Source organism: Rhinatrema bivittatum, chromosome 8 (genome assembly GCF_901001135.1).
Source record: "Rhinatrema bivittatum chromosome 8, aRhiBiv1.1, whole genome shotgun sequence".
Lineage (NCBI taxonomy): Eukaryota > Metazoa > Chordata > Amphibia > Gymnophiona > Rhinatrematidae > Rhinatrema > Rhinatrema bivittatum.
The window spans coordinates 200,600,231-200,617,267 of NC_042622.1; the positions used below are offsets into that span (position 1 = coordinate 200,600,231).

General features: G+C 45.9%; 1 protein-coding gene across 2 annotated transcripts in view; it reads right to left on the bottom strand.

Annotated features, from left to right (window-relative positions):
* The window catches only part of SGSM2 (small G protein signaling modulator 2), a 270,962-nt gene that overhangs the window by 203,443 nt on the left and 50,482 nt on the right, over nucleotides 1-17,037 (bottom strand). For both annotated transcript variants that reach the window (XM_029612532.1, XM_029612531.1), the window contains exon 2: nucleotides 6,570-6,645. In XM_029612532.1, the coding sequence (XP_029468392.1) occupies nucleotides 6,570-6,645 (76 nt within the window). The remainder of the gene's footprint in view (nucleotides 1-6,569; nucleotides 6,646-17,037) is intronic.

The following is a 17,037-nucleotide window of genomic DNA, read 5'->3' on the forward strand; positions in this document are numbered from 1 at the left end:
GGTTGAAATCCCTGTCGCCAGAGGGCTTCAGTGGCACTCAAGGGCTCTCAAGAGCCCCAGCGGACGACGCCTGAAGGATAATCAGGGCGCTCAATGGCGATCCCAGCACCTTGTTGGTTGGGCTTAATATATTCAAAAGCAGCATCAAAAGGCATCAGTGGCCAACATGCCTGATGGCCTCACACCCCGATAACACTGAATGCACTGATGGTATCTGGGCAGCTCTGCATCGCGATGGCATTGAGGCTACACCTTGCAATGGCATCGAGGCCACTCACCGCAATGGCCTCGAGGGTGGCCACGCACCTTGATGGACTCAAGGGCACCGCAGGCACCACAGCTTCAAGGGTATCAAAGGCAGTAGACATTGAGGTCGACCCCTACGGCATCGAAGGGAACCATTGTGCTCAATGGCAGACCTGGTCCCCGACACTAGAAGTCGGTGCCAAAGGTGTCGTTGACTCAGGTGCATCGAGACTCCACGTCCACAGATGCCTATGGCACAGAAGGCCCTTACGATATAGAGGGCTCCCCGGCACCTCAAGAGCATCAAAAGAGTGACCATGGTGCTCAATGGCAATCCTGGTCCCGACACGGTCCTGATATCGATACATCAGATCAATGGTGCGCTGGCCACAGATGTGCATGGGCAACCATTACTAGGCATTGCACCAAAGGTGCGGCAGCAAGCTGCTTGCCCAGGGCTCCTACTCACTCTCTACCCAGGGAAACTGCACTGCCATCACTGGCAAGCAGGAGGGGAGGTTACATCATCCAGGGCTCCTGCCCGTGGAGACTAGTTCCTTTGAGTGTGGGGAGGATGAGCTCTCCCCCCATAGGACAGTATAGTCCTCGATCTCTTCACTGTCTGACCTCCATTGATGCTGATCAATTGGTGAAATGGCATGGAACTCCTATCTGGGTAGAACTCAGGCGAATCACCCATGGACTGCACCGGACAAAAGGTACAAAAACAGACAGAGCAAGAAGACACTAAACTGCAGGTGCAGTATTTTTTTTTTTTAAAGGGAAGAAAGACTGACAGACTGCACAGCGACTAAGGCCTGCCATGTGGCTGGCAGACAGAGGAGAGAGAGAAAAAAAATGGGGGAAAAGAAATAAAACTACTTAAGGTAAAGGAAATAAAACAGCTGTAGCTCTAGAAAAATCACTTACAAAGACTGTGAGGTAGAGAGCAAAGCTGAATACTGTGAGCACCCAGCTCCGTAGGAAAAATGAGACTGAGGGACTCTACTACCTAGGGATAGGGTGATGAGTGCAGCTGCACATGCTCAGTAGGGCATGCTTGAAAGTTCTAGATTCTTTGAGATCAAAGTTCCGTGCTGGGCTCTATCTGATGATGTCACTGATGTGTGAGGATTATCATCCTGCTTGTCCTCTGAGAAATCCAGGTAACCCTCTGACTGAAGTCACATCTTAGGATGAAAAAAGCTAGCCAGTGTTTAGTGTAAGTAAAAGACTCCTCTACATTTACTCCACCTCTACACAGCCCTCTAAGAAGCAGGCCAACGAGATCACAAGCCACATGAGAGCAGCAGGGAGTGAGAGATGCCATGACAGCAGTGGGCCAGAAGTGGGATCCCAAGCCCTACTGGCCCAAGAAGAGAATCACAGGAGGTATGAAGAGGGAAGGGAGCGGGAGCAAACAGGGGAAAGGAGTGCCTGCCACCAGCCCTCCAGTCACACATGATGCAGTGGGGTAGGGAGGGGAGGCGAGAGCCCCACACACCCCCTGCCACCTGCTCCAGCCCCACACATTACTCATACACACATACCCTGCCATGCCTTCAAGCCCCACACATGTACCCTGTCATTCTCTATCACTGTCTACCCTTACCGCCATTGTCCTCCAGCCACACACAAAACACCCTACCACACTCACACTAATCACCCAGACTGCATAACACAAGATGTAATATTGAGTTAAGCTTTATTAAATTGAGTCCAGCTAAAGAGTACCGAAAATTTCAATTTGCGCCATGAAAACATGATAAACACCTATTTTTGGTACCCCAGAAAATCTCCTAATTGCATGAAAAATAATCCCCTAAATTTGCATTTTATAAACGCCTAAAATCAAAAGCCCTACTTATAAGATTATGGTACCTAGCTTCCCTGTTACGCATCACAGCCATTAACCAAGCCCCCACACTGCCCGAATAATTACCTTTAAATCCATGCAATCAAAGACAGCAAAGAAAGAGAATGTTGTGACCACTACATCTGAGGGTGGTTTACGTACCCGGAATCAACCTATACTCAAACTGATGCTTTGTCACAGACTCAGGGCTCTGATCAACAGAATCGCTGCAGCTCAAGGAGGGCCAAGTCACCAAGTGCATCGACGTGACAGAGCAGCACGGAAGAGGATGCCAGCAGGGCACGACACCAAAGGACTGGTTCATGGCTCGGGTTTTGATGGAAGACAGAATATCACATTTTAAGAAATAAATACAAATAAAATAAATGGAAAATGCACAGGGCCATTTGGGGAAAATAGTGAAAGAATGATAACGCTTTCCACTCAGCTAATTATCCGATGCCATGCAGGTGTCATCAGTTAAGAGGAAATGAAATTGTTTACTGTACTAAAAGCTTGATGTTTAAGGAGACAGGGTTTATTATATGATAAATGATCTAATGATATGATGGCAGCACTGCTAATGCAAGTAAATTTGGTTACTGAGCTACAAGCAAAGAGTAAGTGGAACTAGTGCAACAATAAAAAGGACTTTAAATACAGTGCACCATCATCTCTTCATTCTATTGTAGGTCCTCGACAGAATACATTGACAACATGCTAAGAAGCCTCATGAATACGCCGCGGGGAGTCCTGCTGACGGGCTTTAAAAGCCTGGAATTCATCTCGGCAGCCATCTTCACATCCCCCGGCAGGTTAATTACGGAAGACCCTCATCTTCGACAGCAAGTGACTGCCTCAAGACCCGGGGAAGAGAGCCGTGGCTTAATCACAGCGCTGCACGAAACCCGCTGACTGCTCTGCACGCGAGGCGAGCATCACAGCGCGTTTATGTGCAACGCAGGCTGGAAAACTATGCAAGAAAAGACCTTCCTGCTGAGAGGCTGCAAAGTACATCAATATCAAGTAGTCCTAGCAGAAACAGGATTACAGTGATAGAGATCTGTGAGACCTGTTGGTATTAAAGTGGGATGACAGTGTTATATGGGGGCTGATAAAAGATTGGATTAGGTGGATAGAGGATTCACTGATGTGTTAGTGCTAGGCCTCTATTGTTATTAGAAATGTGTCCTGGCACTGTCATTTATTTAAAACATTTATAACCCGCTTAGAACAAGTCATGCTAAGCAGGTTACAATACACAAATTATCATGGCAAATCAACACTAAAAAAACATACATATATCAACATTAATACAATAAAATGTAATAAAATAATAAAACCCATCTAACCCAATGTAAGCACAAGGCACTGACACTCGCAAGTCAAGGCTCCCTCTTGGAACAAATAGGCTTTTACTTGCCTACAAAACACTTTTAAATCTTCAATTAAAAGAAGCTCCTAGGCAGAGCATTCCTTATAGTAGGACCTACTATGGAGAAAGCTCAATTTCTTGTTTCCTTTAAATGGGCCTCCATTAGAGAGAACAAAGAATTTGTTCTACCTGGAGAATAAAATTCTAAAAGCCCTGACAAATAAGATGGTCCATCCATCTTCACTGATTTAAAAAGTAAAGCCAGCAATTTAAAATGGATGCACTGTCGGGTGTCATAAAAGGGGGCTCATAAGATCCTGTGGCAGGCCTTGCATAAAGCATCCCAGCATATCATCTGGGTATCAGTAATACAGTAGGTGACGGCATGTGAGTGCCAATTTTGTAATACACACAGGGTACCTTAACTAGAAGGTAGCAGTCCTATAGATAAAACGTTACGACTGTACTAATGTAAAAAAGTCACGTCAATCTAAAACCTCTCACATGTACGCAATTTTAAAAAACTGATCTTAACGAGGGCTGAAATGTGAGTCAAAGAACCCCCACATTTTAAGTAACAGATTTAACTGGGATCTTTATTCCACTAACTAAAATTGGGGCTTACTCTTGCAAAGAAACATAGTGCTTCAGTTTTTAATAAATTTAACATCAAGTTATTCTCTTTGATCCACCTCTAATAGCGTTAAGACATTTAGAAACATGATCCACTGTTGAGGACAAAGAAGCATTTACTGGAAAATAAAGTTGCAAATCAGCGATAATCTGAATTCCACGCCAAACTGTTCAACTGAAAGCCAAAGGGGGAGCAGATAGAGATTAAACAGAGCAGCCGGTAAGACAGAACCTTGCACTCCAGTTGTACCAAACTGAGCAGTTTCCTTGGACCTAACTCGTTTCCTCTCATTTGAAACACTGCGTAAAGCCAGCCACCCAGTACTCAGCATGCAGAGTTCAGTTTATATTTCACGCTTTGATGTAATATAAAGGGGATGATGTAATGTTTTGGAGGGAGGAGCAGGGGAGCTCACAAGGGTGCAACGTGACCCGCTGAGGTCCGTATTCAGCTGCTATCCGGCTGAGCGAGTCAGCCTGATAAACATGTCCGGCTAACCTGACTGGCATATTCAGTGGTGCAGCCTCACCACTATCCAATGGGTAACTGGATAATCTTACCTGGCTGGCTTTTCATCTGCTCAATAGCAGGTCTGACTTGGCTAAGGCTGAAGATCAGCATTTAGCTAATCAGGAACTCCTCCCCTGAGCACCCCATCCCAAGCCCCGCTTAGCGGGTTAACTATTTACCCAGATAAATAGTCATCCAGCTAAGTGACGGCTGCTGAACACAGCTGAGTATTCAAACAGCGCCACTCAGCCAGAGACGTCAGAACTAAGTGGCACTGAATAAGGACCTCTGTATATATTTTCAGTTGCAAGGCTGTGTATGTTAATATTTATATCTGTAATCCATGTAGAAGTAAAAAAAAAAGGTGCAATATACATTTAATGTTAATTAAAGGCGGGCACTCACATAGCCAGGTCTATCTGGCTGACTACACAGAGGACCTAGGACGTCAAATGTTCAGGCAACGGCCATGCAGTGCTGGTAGCTGTTGAGATTATTGCAAAGCTTTGTGGCTAGACGTGGGAAGAAAAGGGTGCTAGCTTTGAACTGAATCGGGAATCCACCCAAAATAGTAAAGTACAAAGGAGGAAGATGACAAACACCACCTTGGGTAAGCAGAAATCTTACTAGCATTCTTGCTCTATGGCTGGAAGATGCAATGTACCCTTAGCAGATGACTGGTCTTTTTCTGCCGTCACCTACTGTATTACCATGAACTGGGACAACCTTTCTCCACTGCGAACTCCCGAAGCCGCCGTGTTTGCCACCCTGCTGCACCGTGTGTCTGGAACAGCCTTCCCCGAGTTGGTGCATCCTGCGCTCTCCCTGGCCATACTCAAGTCCCGCCTTTTTGAGGATGTTCTTAACCCTTACAACGCTGGCTCTTCCGTAGCTCAGCCTGCTTGATTTTAACCACATCCACTTTAATAACCCCATTTCCTGGAACCTCCTACTTGTTTCGGTAATGTATCTTGACTAAACTGCAAACTCCACTAGGCAGGGGTGGTCTCTTGTGTGCATCTAATAAGCAGCAGAAGGGACAGACAAAGGATCTCTCTCTGAAAAGAGGAAGCCTGGCAGGGGCTGCTTTTAGGGGACAAACTTTGAAACAGAACAGCAGTTACATTTTCATTTTACGTTACCGTTACCAATACACCAAAGAGAATTTGTGGAGCTACCTATTAATCAGAAAGAATTTAATTCTGAAAGTGAAGCCCCTTCCCTCCTCTGCCTTAGTTACCCAAACCTAACAGTACAGCCCCCTACGTATGGGAAGTCTGCATGCAGTGCTGAGCCACAGAAACGTGCAGCCCGCACAGCGTAAAGGACCCAGGAATACCATTTGCTGGAAAACCACTGCACTAAGCCTGGCTAGCAGGCATGATCGCTGGGCAAGCATCGGCCACTGGGTGCTGCCCCACATTTTTGTCACAGAGAAAGAGACCCAAGAAGAGGAGGAGAGAAAGCTGAGACAGGATTCAGATTAAAATTAAAAGTCAGGAAAATTCACCCAGTAAAAAAAAAAAAAAAAAAGACAACCAAGGACTTACGTTAGTGGTGTCCACAGGGCTGGACTTAAGATGAAGGCACCTGTAGGCGGAGGTGGACTAGCACACGTCAACGTTGCCTATGCCTAAATCTGTCCCTGGGTGTCCATGCGTATCAAGGAAATACCAGAGAACCCGCTCCGGCTCAGGAGAGCAGAGGATGACGCTCCAATCAAACTGCACGTTTTGAACTGCTTTAAACTGATACCCAGATGATATATCAGAAGAAAAAGATGCACAAGAAAATGCTACAGTGTTTAAAAGTCACCTGAATATTCAACAGGCCAGAACCTTTCAACCCTAATATGAAGTAAAGTTGAGCTGACAAGACATGGCCAGTGGTCCTGATATTTCCTGCCTGTAGTTTTACCTCCCTATTAAGGACCCCAATGTAGCACTTACCACACAGTGCGATGATGTGGCTGCTGTCCTCATGCACAAACTTCCTGGTCACTGCTTCCTCCATGATTTGCTTCACCTGCAGCGATATTAAAAAAAAAAAAAAAAAAAAAAGGTTAATGCCTTTTGGAGATTTCTCTTTTTTGTACCATTGTGTCTGTAAACACTGTAGATCCTTTCAGTGCTGGACTTCATGAATATTAAGCTTCCCTCTGATTGTAACCTATTTTTCAGGCATAATACCCCAACTTCACACTCTGCTACCTATCCATTATTTATTTAATTTATTTACCATCTTTCCAAGCTACCCAAGGCAGAATTATAACCAAGTCAAATAATTTAGTAAATCACAACGAAAAAAGTAAAATAGACAAACGATGGGAAGACCTAGAATACGATGAGTAAAATACACCCCAAGAAACAAGGATAAGAGCAAAGCATTAACAGTAATGTTGTCAGACAAAAATAAATATTCATTTTGCAGAACATCCAAAATATCCAAGGCTGTGGAAGGCACATGATCAGAAAACCTCTCACCGGATACCAACCAGTGTCCTGCTGATCATCTACTACCCCCTGCTGGAGAGCTTGTGCAGAGCAAGGTCAGGATCACCCCCCCAGGCATTGGCTTGAAATATATATTCCTAAACTGAAAATTCCCCTTCCTTGCCCCTACATCCCACAGCCAAGAGGCACAGAGTTTATTGGACCTGGCCAATGACCGGTGCTTTTTAATTACTTCAGCTGGCCAATGGGACCCAGCCAGCATGGAGTTTCCCAAGGGAAATCATAGAAACATGATCGTAGAAAAAAGACCATATGGCCCATCCACTCTGCCTACCCATCCAATTAATTTAGCATTATAATTCCTATCACTTCCTTAGAGATCCCATGCTTTCTTGAATTCAGATACTGTTTTCATCTCCACCACATCCACAGGGAGGCTGTTCCACACATCCACTACTCTGCCTGTAAAGAAGATTTTGTAAGATTACTCCCAAGATCCTCTTTCAACCTCATCTCATGACCCCTCATTTTAGAACCTCCTTTCTATTGAAAAAGGCTCATTTCCCGTGCATGGAAACCTTTGAGAAATTTTAATGTCTCTATCATATCTTCCTTATCTCGCCTTTCCTCTAGGGTGTACATGTTTAGATCTTCAAGTCTATCCCCATAGGCTTTAGAATAAAGACCACTGACCATTTTAGTAGCCTCCCTCTGGACCGACTCCATCCTGTTTATGTCCTTCTGAAGGTGCGGTCTTCAGAATTGTACACAATATTCCAAGTGAGGTCTCACCAGGGACCTATATAGGGGCAGTATTATCTCCTTTTTTCTGCTGAACATTCCTCTCCCCATGCAGCCAAGCATCTTTCTGGCTTTTACAGTCATTATCTGTTTGGCCACCTTAAGGTCATCAGATACAGTTACCCTCACATCCCGCTCTTCCTTTGAGCTTAGAATTTCACCTCCAATACTGTACCTTTCCCTTGGGTTTTTACATCCTAAGCGCATTACTCTGCATTTTGCCTCACAAATGTGTTACAGTTTTTTGAAGGGGTTAATAAAGATGTGGATAAAGGTGAACTGGCAGATGTAGTGTATGTGTCAGACATCTTGTGAAAAACCAAAGTCCCTCATGAGAGGCTTCTGAGAAAACTAAAAAGTCATTGGATAGGAGGCAATGTCCTTTCGTGTATTACTAACTGGTTAAAAGACAGGAAACAGAGTAGGATTAAATGGTCTGTTTTCTCAGTGGAAAAGGGTAAACAGTGGAGTGCCTCAGGGATCTGTATTTGGATAGTTTTTGTTTTTATATATATTTGTTGAAATCTGTTTATTAACAGTGCATAAAGTAAACCAAGTAGGCTTAAAACATATGGAATATAGTGTACTCGTGTACTCCGATACATACTACATATTCATGCAAGTCTTTCCATTAGTCATAACATATGAACCTAGTCTAACTGTGACCACCCCCTCCTCCAACCCCTCTCCCCCTCTGCTGAGGGGTCATGAATATACAAAACATGTATTAGTAACCGATATCATTCAGTGTCTGGCTCTGAGCTCTATGCGGTAATGACATTATGGAAGGAATTCAAACATCCAATGTCCGTTTTTTAAGCCTAAAAGAAGAAGAATGTTTGCAAGAAAGTATTTCCGTTGTCAGTAAATTATGAATACTATTGCGCCACTGGGTCATTGAAGGCTCATCCAGATGTCTCCAGACACGGAGAATGGGCATGGCTGCTAGAATGAAAACTTTATTGATCCACAATTTTTGTTTCATAGTCCCCAAAAAAGATGTAGAGAATATGCCAAATAATGCTGTCTGAGGAGAAAGAGGTATACAGAGGTCCAGTATGGTACCAGCGTACAGATAACCCTTTTTCCAAAAGATCTAAACACGACCACAGTCCCACCAAGAATGGCCCAAATGAGCATTTGAAGCACATATTACAGTCCAAAACTTAGTTAGGCAATCTTGGTGTTGTGAAATATAAAGTCTGTAGAGAATTTTATATCGAGTTCTGCCATTTGAACATTGTATGCAATGGTTCGGATAGCAGAGAAGCTAGCAACATAGGCTGAGTGGAAACTGGGTGCTCAATTCCTGCTGCCATTTACCCCATGCATTGTCTAATGACCAATTATTAAAATTATTTGCCAAAGCTTTAGAGAAAAAAAGATAGAGTGTCGATTAGGCTCCTCCACACCGAACCAATCTAAGAGAAATTGCCAATTCGGATTGTGAAAGTCAGCTGCATTGAGAGTCTGTGCAGGGTGACGGATTTGATAGTAGGAAAAAAGGTCTTTCAGGGACAGGTTAAACAGTGTACGGAGGTCAGGAAGAGGCAAAATAGACCCTTCTGCTTTAAACAATTGAGCAAGAAATATGAACCCCTTCAAGTCCCACGCTTGGGAATGGGAAGGACCTATACCCAGAGAACCCCCGTTCCCCCGGATTGGCAAAAAAGGAGATAAACAAGAACTCAAAGAGAGCAAGACGTGAGCCACTGCCACATTCGGCATAGGGGGGAAATGAAAATTGCAGACTGTACATACTGAGAGACAAGAGAATAATTGAACTGGAATATGAACCGAAGAGAAATAGGAAAAATCAACTTCACTCCCAAGTCAATATCCGAATAAGAATTCTTATTCAAAAACCAGTCCCCTATGTGCCTAGATTAATTGCGTGATTGTACACCTGCAAGTCAGGTAACCCAAAACCTCCTTTTTGAAGAGATTTCATCAGGTCCTTCAAAGCCAGTCTCAGTTTTTTACCCCCACAAAGAAAACGACTAAATGACCCATGCAACCTCCTATGCGTGGATCGGTAGAACCCCAAAAACATAAAACCAACAGGGAAGAATAGTCATTTTAAGTAAATGACTGCAACCTTCCAATGACAAAGACAGGTGCAGCCAGGCAAGCACTGAGTTCTCAGTCTGCTTTTGTAATTTGGAGATATTAATAGAGAGTGGAGAGATCCCTGGGGAGCCAAATACCTAAGTACATAAGAACATGCCATTCGGGGTCAGACCAAGGGTCCATCAAGCCCAGCATCCTGTTTCCAACAGAGGCCAATCAAAGTCACAAGTACCTGGCAAGTACCCAAAAACTAAGTCTATCCCATGCTACTGATGCCAGTAATAGCAGTGGCTATTTTCTAAGTTAACTTGATTAATAGCAGTTAATGGACTTCTCCTCCAAGAACTTATCCAAAGCTTTTTTAAACCCAGCTACACTAACTGCACTAATCACATCCCCTGACAACAAATTCCAGAGTTTAGTTGTGCGTTTAGTGAAAAAGAACTTTCTCCGATTAGTTTTAAATGTGCTATATGCTAACTTCATGGAGTGCCCCGTAGTCCTCCTATTATCCAAAAGAGTAAATAACCGATTCATATTTACCCGTTCTAGACCTCTCATGATTTTAAAGACCTCTATCACATCCCCCCTCAGCCCATTTAAGAGGGAAATGACCCCCCCCCCCTAATATTAATGTTCCAAGAGCCAATTGCCATAGCCTCAGATTTGTCCAGATTCAACTTGAATCCTGGAAGGGGACCATATTCTGCAATTTCTTGCAAGGCTACTTGTAAAGATTTAATGGGGTCAAGTAATATGTATCAATAAATCATCTGCAAATGCCATCAATTTGAAAGTAGTATTCCCAAAACCTATCCCATGTATGTCCCCAGAAGAATTCAGAATTCTTAAAAAGGGATCCAAAGATAAAGCAGTGTTGCTTACCTGTAACAGGTGTTCTCCCAGGTCAGCAGGATGTAGTCCTCACATATGAAGCCCTGTCACAGAACACTTTTGTCAAAGTTTCTAGAACATGCCCGGCATGCCATGATCCCTGTGGCCACAGGGGTCTCCCTTCAGTCTCGTTTGTAGCAAAAGGTACGAGTGAAAACATAAAATAAGACTTGATTCGGACCCACCCCCTCACGAAACCCACTTGCCACTTGCGGGGTGGCAAGTGGGTTTCGTGAGGACTACATCCTGCTGTCCTGGGAGAACACCTGTTACAGGTAAGCAACTCTGCTTTCTCCCAGGACAAGCAGGATGGTAGTCCTCACAAATGGGTGATTAGAAAGCTACAGGCTGAATCCTATTTGTTTGGACCAACAGCGTACAACTTGTGCAACAGGCACAACAACTGGTGTACTGTTGGGAAAAATAAGGCAGCCTGAAAATCACAGCAGGTTGGATATGGAAGGAGTTGGGATTATACTGGAAATAAGTTCTTTAAAACAGATTGGCCAAAGGCAGAGTCTTGACATCCTTCCTTGTCCAGGCAGTAATGGGCTGTAAATGTGTGGAGAGAGCTCCATGTTGCAGCTTTGCAGATCTCAGCAATCGGTACCGAACAATAGTGTGTTACTGATATTGCCATGTCTCTTACCGAGTGCGCCTTCACTTGTCCCTGGAGAGGAAGGCCTGCTTTCTCATAGCAGAATCTGATACAGTCTGCTAGCCAGTTGGAGAGAGTTTGTTTGCCCACTGCAACTCCTGATTTGTTTTTATCGAAAGAAACAGAGTTGGGGGGATTTCCTATGGACTGTGGTGCAGTTTAGGTAAAATGCAAGTGCACGTTTAGAGTCCAAGGTGTGTAAAACTCTCTCGCCCTGGTGAGAGCGAGGCTTTGGGAAAAAGGTGGGCAAGACTATAGCCTGATTCAAGTGGAAGTCAGTAACTACCTTGGGAAGGAAATTAGAGTGAGTACGGAGGACCACTCTGTCATGTAGGAACCTGGTATAGGGTGAGTATGTGACAAATGCTTGTAACTCACTAACCCTTCGGGTAGATGTAATGGCTACTAGGAAAAGAACCTTCCATGTAAGGAATTTAACATCACAAGAGTGCAAAGGCTCAAATGGGGAACGCATGAGCCTTGTAAGTACTACATTTAGATCCCATTCAGTAACTGGTGGCCATAGAGGGGGTTAAGTTGCAAAAGGCCCCTCATAAACCGACTCACAAGGGGCTGCGCTGTTATCAGGACATCCCCTACTCCCTTGTGGTACGCTGAGATGGCACTGAGGTGTACCCGTACTGAGGAAGTCTGGAGACCAGAGTCTGAAAGGTGCCAGAGAGATGCAGTGGGGCAGGAAAAGGGGTCGATGCCTTTTTGCATGCACCACGTGGTGAATCTATTCCACTTAGAACGATAGGATTTTCGTGTGGAAGGCTTTCGTGAAGCTACAAGCACTTGAGAAACCTTAGTTGAAAGATTGAGTGGTTGCAGGATCAGGCTTTCAACATCCAGGCTGTGAGGGACAGGGCCTGAAGGTTCGGGTGGCGTAACATGCCGTGGTTCTGAGTTATGAGATTGGGCGCTGTGCCCAGGCAAATTGGTTCTCGGATGGAGAGGTCGAGAAGCATGGGAAACCATACTTGTCGAGGCCAATACGGGGCTATGAGTATCACTGACCCTTTGTCCTGTTGTAGTTTCACCAGAGTTTTGGCTATCAGCAGTATCGGGGGATACACGTATAGGAGGCCTGTGCTCCAGGGGCGAGCGAAGGCGTCCTTGGCTAACTTGTTTGTTTGCCTGTGTAGGGAACAGAATCTGTCCACTTTATGATTCAGTTGGGATGCAGAGAGGTCGATTGTGGGTTGATCCCAGCGTTGGAAGATTTTGGTCGCTATTACAGGATCCAGAGACCACTCGTGGGGATGGAACTGTCGACTGAGGCGATCTGCTACTACATTCTCTATACCTGCCAGATAAGTGGCCCGGAGATGCATGGAGTGTGCAAGGGCCCAGGCCCAGATCTGCGCGGCTTCTTGGCAAAGGAGATAAGAGTCTGTTCCTCCCTGTTTGTTCAAGTACCACATTGCAACTGTATTGTCTGTTTGTATGAGAACAGTCTTGTGTGAAAGGCGTCTTTGAATGCAAATAGAGCAGAGCGTATGGCTCGAAGCTCTAGGAAGTTGATTTGAAACTTTGCTTCGAGTTGTGTCCAAGTCCCTTGAGTCTGAAGGTTGTTCACATGAGCTCCCCAATCCAAGTTGGATGCATCTCTGGTTAAGGTCACTTGAGGAACTGGTTGCTGGAAGGGTAGACCTGTCAGCAAGTTGACATGGTTTGTCCACCAGAGAAGTGAGAGACGTAGCTGGTGGGTTACTTGGATCTGGGAGGAAAGAGGTTGAGTGGCTTGTAGCCACTGAGATTTCAAAATCTATTGAGTTATTTCTCATGGCTAGCCTGGCCATAGGAGTGACATGGACTATGGAAGCCATATGGCCCAGCAATGTGAGGAATTGATGGGCTGAGGCTGTTTTCCTTGTGCGCAGAGAAGCCACTAGTTTGGAGAGTGTGTCTGTGCGGTCGTTGGGCAGGAAGGCCTTTGCGACTGTGGTGTCCAAATCTGCTCCGATGAAAGTAAGGAGGTGAGATGGATTCAGGTGGGATTTCTGGTAATTGATGAGAAATCCCAACGAGTGTAGCAGATTGATAGTGAGCTTGAGAGCTCCTTGCTTGGATTGGCTCTTGATTAGCCAGTCGCCCAGGTAAGGAGATACGTGTATGCTGCTTTTGCGTAGATGGGCCGCAGCCACTGCTAGGCACTTTGTAAATAGACGGGGTGCCAAAGCCAGTCCGAAAGGCAAAACCTGGTCCTGAAAATGTTGATGTCCCACTATAAAGCGCAGGTATTTGCGGTGATGTGGGGATATGGGAAAGTGTGCATAAGCATCTTGAAGATCCAGAGAACAGAGCCAGTCCCTTTGTTGTAGAAGGGGGAAGCATGGTGCCTAGGGACACCATCCTGAATTTTAATTTGTAGAAATTTGTTAAGATTGCGGAGGTCTAGGATGGGGATGATAAAGGGATGATAAAGGGGATGGAACAGTTCCCCTATGAGGAAAGGCTGAAGAGGTTAGGGCTGTTCAGCTTGGAGAAGAGACGGCTGAGGGGGGATATGATAGAGGTCTTTAAGATCATGAGAGGTCTTGAACAAGTAGATGTGACTCAGTTATTTACACTTTCAAATAATAGAAGGACTAGGGGGCATTCCATGAAGTTAGCAAGTAACACATTTAAGACTAATCAAAGAAAATTCTTTTTCACTCAACGCACAATAAAGCTCTGGAATTTGTTGCCAGAGGAGGTGGTTAGTGCAGTTAGAGTAGCTGGGTTCAAAAAAGGTTTGGATAAGTTCTTGGAGAAGTCCATTAATGGTTATTAATCAATTATACTTAGGGAATAGCCACTGCTATTAATTGCATCAGTAGCATGGGTTCTTCTTAGTGTTTGGGTAATTGCCAGGTTCTTGTGGCCTGGTTTTGGCCTCTGTTGGAAACAGGATGCTGGGCTTGATGGACCCTTGGTCTGACCCAGCATGGCAATTTCTTATGTTCTTATGGTCGGAGGCCGCCTGATTTCTTTGGACATAGGACAGAGGGAGTAGAACCCTCTGCCCTGCTATGCCAGGGGAACTGTTTCCACAGTCCTGGCGCTCAGTAGGGTGGACAATTCTGACTCTACAAGACTTGTGTGATCTCTTCGTATCCACAGTGGATTGGGTGGAGTATCCGAGGGTACCATGAGGAAATTTAGATGGTATCCCTGGGTTATGATGGATATTACCCATTGGTGGGTTGTAAGTGGCACCAGTTGGTGATAAAGTGGTGTAGCCGACCTCCTACAGGCAATTCTGGTCTTGGATTGGTAGAGTGGCTGCTGTTCTCTGGACAGATTTCAAAATCTAGAGGCTGGGCCTGTTTGCGGGGCTGGCTGAGATCTAGATGTCTTGGCCTGCCGTAGATGTCCTCTCTGAGGTGGTTTGGCTAGTCTCACGCGAGATGTAGGTAGGTAGTACCTGTGTGAGTGATAAAAGGGTCTTCTAGGGTCCCTTCTCGTTTTTCGAGCAGAGGAGGGAATTTCAGCTGTCACTGTGGAAAGTTGACGCAGGGTCTCATGATCTTTTAGTTGAGCCACTGCATCTTGAATCTTGTCGCCGAAGAGATTATCTCCGGTACACGGGTGATCAGCAAGCTTGTCCTGGACTTCTGTTCGCAAGTCAGAGGCCTTAAGACAGGCCCACCTTCTGGCACTGATTCCTGTTGCTGATAAGCGAGACGCCGTCTCAAAGGAATCATATGCAGCTCTGGCCTCATGTTTTCCTGCCTCGAGGCCTTTCTGGAGAATGGCAGTGAGGTTTTCTTGTTGTTGAGGAAGAGAATCCGCTATCCCTTGGACCTGCTTCCACAGGTTCCTCTGGTATTGTGTCGTGTATAATTGATAGGCAGCTATGCGTGACACTAACAAAGCCCTGAAAGACCTTTCTACCCAAACCATCCAAGAATTTCTGGTCCTTTCCAGGGGGAGCTGAAGAATGGGGGGTGCAGTCTTTTGGCCTTCTGCACAGATTCCACTACCACTGATTAGTGGGGTAGCTGTGACTTCTGAAACCCTGGAGTGTGCTGGACTAGATAAGTTGCATCTGTCTTTCTATTAACTGGTTGGACAGTGCAAGGGTGCTCCCAGAGGCGATGTTGCAGATCCAAGAGCACTTCGTGGACCGGAATGGCCATAATCTCTTTGGGGGCATCTACAAATTGAAGGACTTCCAATGTCTTATGACGTGTGGCCTCCTCGGTGATGAGGTGAAAAGGAATGGTCTCTGACATTTCCTTTATAAAATTAGCAAAGGAGAGGTCGTATGGAGGAGACAGTCTCCTTTCTTCTGGAGGAGATGGCTCAGAGTATGTCCTCTGTAGAAGTGTCTGTGTCAACAACCTCCCATGGATCATATGGGGTCTCTGGCTGAGATCTCGAGGGAGGGAAAAGGCTTGATACTCCAGGATGTGCAGGCATCGATGGAGGCCTCGATGGAGGATGTGGCAGCACCGATGGGAGTCTTAGGCGGCATTGATGGCATCAAAAGGAACCGTGGTCGCCTCGATCCCTAGAGCCCAGACGGACAAGGAACCGGTTCCAGCATTGGTGGAAGCGGAGCTGGAATAGGACTGGAGTCCATACCTTCGTCTTCCAAGGACCCTGGAATGGGTATCGGGGGTCTCAGAGACTCAGTAGGTCGTCTTGGTACCAATGGCCTAGGCTGGGTCAGAAGGGCACCAATGAGTGTATCCAGGCTGTCGAGCAATGGTGTAAAAAACAATGGCTCCGGTGTCTGTGCCGGTATGGGGGCCGGCACTGATGGTGGATGAAGGTTCTGGAGGGCATCAAGGACTGCCTGTCAGACAAGTATGTCCAGCTCCTCCCTGGAAGCTGGTATAGGTAATGCAGCTGCAGGGGGAGGCAGGCTAGGCGATACTGGCATCTCCACAGGAATCTGTGGGTGCTCAGTACCCGGCACAGATATCGGTGGGGATCGCCTTGGGGTCTCTGGTACAGAAGAGGTTGGAGGCTCCTCTCCCAGTGCCCTCTTCGCAACTGGCTCGATAGCCATTGAAGCCGATGCGTTGTCTGTGCCGGCACCGGGTGTGGAATCGCGTCAGTGCCGGTGTTTCCCTCGGTGCTCGGTCCGGTCCTTCTCCGGCACCAAGGAAGACTATGCAGATGCCCTGGATGTTGTTGGTGACAGACTGTCACTGCTACCTTGTTGCTCCCAGCGAGGTTTATCGACTGATTTTGACGATGTTCCTGCCGATGACAACTGGGTGGACATCGATGGAGCTAGTTTTATCTTGAACAGAGACTCCATTTTGTCCAAGCGGGCACACCTGCCCTTCGGGGTCATTTAAGCGCAGCTAGGGCATCGACGTACATCATGTGATGACATAAGGCACAACACACAAACATCATGTGGGTCAGTAATAGACATCGTACGCGGACACTCCAGCATTTTCTAAAGCCCGTCGCCATGATGGAAAAAAGGAGCACGAAAACGGTCGGTGACCTGCAGAAACCGAAGACAAGGTAGCAGGAACCAACCGAAGACGGTGGAAATTACTCACCGAGTGATGAGAAAACCATGTCATGATG